Source organism: Wasmannia auropunctata, unplaced genomic scaffold (genome assembly GCF_000956235.1).
Source record: "Wasmannia auropunctata unplaced genomic scaffold, wasmannia.A_1.0 LD336076.1, whole genome shotgun sequence".
Classification (NCBI taxonomy): Eukaryota; Metazoa; Arthropoda; class Insecta; order Hymenoptera; family Formicidae; genus Wasmannia; species Wasmannia auropunctata.
The window spans coordinates 6,263,903-6,268,351 of NW_012026814.1; the positions used below are offsets into that span (position 1 = coordinate 6,263,903).

The following is a 4,449-nucleotide window of genomic DNA, read 5'->3' on the forward strand; positions in this document are numbered from 1 at the left end:
AAACGGTTTGGCCCTGCGAATCGGGCACTTGTGGTAAACGCATCGCGCAATTGTCTGATGTGTAAAAACAAGCGACATCCGCTGTATACGTGTGATAAATTTAAGCAGTTACCCGTAAACAAACGTATCGAAACGGTCAAGAACGCGAGGCTTTGCTACAACTGCTTACGTTCGCATCCGGGCACCCCGTGCAGGTTTTCCAACTGTACGATCTGCCAAAAACGGCACAATACGCTTTTACATCTGGAGAACTACGCGACCGCAAAGGGATCGAATGACACGAAAACCGAATCCGCTCAGACAGCATGACTATCACGGACGATCGACAACAGAGCATGGACTCTCGCGACGTTAGGCACTTCGACCCCGCAATTAATGACGAGCGCGATGATTTATATACGGGATCGTAGAGGCGGTTCGGTCAAATGTCGTGCTCTGTTAGATACGTGCGCTACTGCCAATTTCATCTCGGAATCCATCGTTAAACGTCTAGATGTACACGTGACTGCGCACTCTTTACCGATCGGCGGAATTAACAGCATAAGTACCGAATCGAGGGGCATGGTGCGAATAACTATTCAGTCCGCGATCGATGGTTTCAGTAAGGAATTGACGTGTCTGACGATACCAGCTATTGCTGACTTGATTCCTTCTGAGGTTTTTCCGCGCAATTCGATTAAATTGCCCCCGAATATAAGATTAGCAGATCCAGAATTTCATTTGCCGCGGTCGGTCGATTTACTAATCGGTTCCGGAGCGACATTATCTTTGTTCGCCGTCGGCCAGATTAACTTATCTCGCGAAGGCTATGACTTATATTTACAAAAGACGCGTCTGGGATGGGTTGTTGCCGGAAATACGTCATCACAGAACCCATCGAAAAACGGGACGTGTCATTTAGCGAATCTAGAAGATTTATTACTTAGATTCTGGACAGTCGAGGAGGTCGCGATGAACAAACCGGAATCTGAAGAGAATACAGAATGTGAAACGCATTTTATAAAAACCGTGACTCGTGACGTCACCGGACGATATACGGTTCGGCTACCGTTCCGCAATACAGAGAAACGGCTCGGCGAATCGCGAGCATTGGCCTTTAAACGCTTAGCGTCGTTGGAGCGCAGGCTCAACGCGAACTCTACATTAAAGAATGAATACACGCGATCGGTAGAAGAGTATTTGAGTTTAGGGCACATGTCGCGAATAGATGACCCGGGTGATGACGGCTACTATATGCCTCATCACGCGGTGATCAAAGAATCGAGTAATACGACCAAGGTCCGGATAGTATTCGACGCATCTGCGAGATCGAACACCGGCGTGTCTCTTAATGAAATGTTGCTAGTCGGTCCGACAATCCAGAATACGTTGACTTCGCATCTAATCCGTTTTCGTGCTTACAACTACGTCGTAACAGCCGACATTGAGAAAATGTATCGCCAGATATGGCTACACGAGGAAGATCGACCGTATCAGCGCATTCTCTGGCGAAGAGATAGGGACGTAGAAACGTTTCAACTAAACACACTAACGTTCGGTGTGTCTTCCTCGCCGTTTCTCACGATTCGTACCGTGCATAAGCTCGCGGAGGACGAGTCCCTCACATATCCCAGAGCGGCTAGGATTCTCAAAACGCACCTGTACGTCGACGATTTATTGACCGGAGCCGATACTATCGACGAAGCTCGCGCGATCAGAAATGAAATAATTGCATTGCTCTCCCGCGGCGGTTTCGCCATCCGGCAATGGGCATCTAACGACGTCCGGATAATTAACGATTTACCGTCCAACACACTACACGCGAACTTTGCATTAAACGTGGATCGCACATTGAAGACGTTAGGCGTCACCTGGAGTACACGTGACGACAAAATATACTACTCGACTCATCCGTTTAACGTTAACGCGAGGGTGACGAAACGGAATATTCTGTCAGACATTGCGAAAATTTACGACCCGGTAGGTTTCTTCGGACCGCCTATATTATACGCAAAGAAACTAATGCAAGACGTATGGCGGTGCGGGTTACATTGGGACGAATCCGTTCCTCAAAACATATTTACGGAATGGTCGGAATTCGCGAAACAATGGGAATTGTTAGATCAGATTTCCTTTGACCGTAAAATATTAGTTGAGGATCCCCAAGATGTCCAATTACACGGTTTCTGCGACGCTAGCAATAACGGCTACGGCGCATGTTTATACGTGCGTTCTCGCGGAAGAAAGGGCAACACCGCTGTCAGGTTATTGTGCGCTAAATCCCGAGTCGCGCCGCTAAAAACGGTCACGATCCCGCGCCTCGAGCTCTGCGGCGCGCTACTGTTAGCTCAGCTTTATCGCGAGGCAAGTAACGCCCTAGATATTATTCCTAATAAGATCATTCTATGGTGCGACTCGACCATCGTGCTGCATTGGTTGAAAACGGCTCCGCATCTATTACAAACATACGTGGCAAACCGTGTCGTATCAGTCCGCGAGCTCACCGGCTCATGCGATTGGCGACACGTTAGATCGGAACACAACCCTGCCGATGCGCTATCCAGGGGACAAATGCCTCGCGACTTCTTAAAAAATCAGACGTGGTCTTCAGGCCCGCCGTGGCTAATTGAAAACGAAATTGATTGGCCTAACGAGATTATGCGAACCATTAAAGTTCCTGAATTAAAGAAAAATACTTGTTTAGTCGCCGCACATTATGATAGCACCATTTTTGAAAGATTTTCCTCGTACTCTAAACTGCTCAGAGTTATTGCACGTTGTCTTCGCGTCCGACCCGACAATAGCTTCGCGGGACCGTTATGCGCCGAAGAAATTAATAACGCGGAGAAACGAATATTAAAGGTTCTCCAAGCTTCCCATTTCTCAGATGAAATCAAGAAACTAAAAAATAAGGCTCCAATAAACAAAAGTAAAATTGCCAATTTAAACCCATTTATAGACGACGACGGTTTGATGCGGGTCGGAGGACGTCTACAGATGTCGAGCCTGTCTTTCACACAAAAACATCCCGTTCTCATTCCCAATCGTCATTATTTGTCCGACTGCATCATCCGGGAAATTCACGAGAAACATCATCACGCGGGCATCCAGCACACGTTATATTTTCTTCGGCAAAATTTCTGGTTGTCAGATAGCCGTAATCAAGTTCGAAAAATTATACGCAAATGCGTCCGTTGTTTCCGTTTTGATGCGAGTGCGGTCGAATACAAGATGGGGAATCTTCCGCCGGCGCGAGTCCGCGAGGCTATGCCTTTTTCTCACACCGGTATCGATTACTGTGGGCCATTCTATATCAAAGAAAGGAAATTTCGGAATCGCACGCGGGTCAAGGTTTATGTATGTATATTCATATGCATGGCGGTAAAGGCGGTACATTTGGAAGTCGTGAGTGATTTGTCCTCCGAAGGTTTTCTCGCGGCATTGCGTCGTTTCATTGCGAGGCGGGGAATGCCGGAACACGTGTATTCAGACAATGGAACGAATTTCGTAGGGGCTAATAACCAACTGAAAGAGATATACGCATTATTCAATTCCGAAGAGCACAAAGACGTAATAAACAGATTCGCGAGCGAACATCGGGTCGTTTGGCATTTCATACCACCGTTAGCGCCACACTTTGGCGGAGCGTGGGAGTCGATGGTAAAACTTTTTAAACACCACCTCAAACGTGTTGTGGGCGACTCATTATTCACATTCGAGGAATTTAATACATTTACCACCGAAGTCGAGGGCATCCTAAACTCAAGGCCAATAACTTCTATTTCATCTGACCCGAATGACATACTAGCGTTGTCCCCGGCTCACTGTTTAATCGGCAAGCCTATAACGGCCCTCCCCGAGGGCGAACTAACGTCTGTTCCAGTGAACCGTCTGTCCACCTGGCAACACCTTGCCAAGGTGAGACAAGACTTCTGGAAGCGGTGGAGTCTCGAATATCTAAACGAGCTCCAAACACGCAATAAATGGAATAAGGACGGACCAAAACTCGACGTAGGGACTGTGGTACTCGTGAAAGAAAAAAACCTACCGAGTAACCAATGGGCCCTCGGCAGAATCGTGAGATTACATCCGGGCGAAGACAAAATCGTTCGAGCTGCCACCATTAAAACCGCAGCCGGAGAACTCAACAGGGCTGCGAAATCGCTATGTCCACTTCCATTAGAACAATAGCTTGTAAGAAATCTTATATGCGTTACGATACACATTATGTAAAATTTATATGCGTCACTCTAGATTTAATATACTGTAACATGTTACTTATCCATATGCGACACATCCATGCGAAGCGAATCACACGGTTGATCGTACCCTCTCAACGGGGGAGGATGTTGCGTAGGACAAATACAAAGGTCGTGCACGACATGCGAAACGATACGGACGGCTCACACACGCCCTCATGCATACATACATACACACACATATGCCCGTATACGTACGTGCATAGGTGTA

The 4,449-nt window shown here is 47.2% G+C and overlaps 1 protein-coding gene across 1 annotated transcript; it reads left to right on the forward strand.

Moving 5' to 3' along the window:
- Positions 1–387: 387 nt before the first annotated feature.
- On the forward strand, positions 388–4,170 carry LOC105449538. The gene has a single exon (XM_011688794.1). The coding sequence runs from the start codon at positions 388–390 to the stop codon at positions 4,168–4,170; it is 3,783 nt and encodes a 1,260-aa protein (XP_011687096.1).
- Positions 4,171–4,449: the final 279 nt, after the last annotated feature.

Bases quoted from the DNA above. Each gene is read 5' to 3' on its own strand.
- LOC105449538 (XM_011688794.1), top strand. From the start codon at position 388: ATGATTTATATACGGGATCGTAGAGGCGGTTCGGTCAAATGTCGTGCT.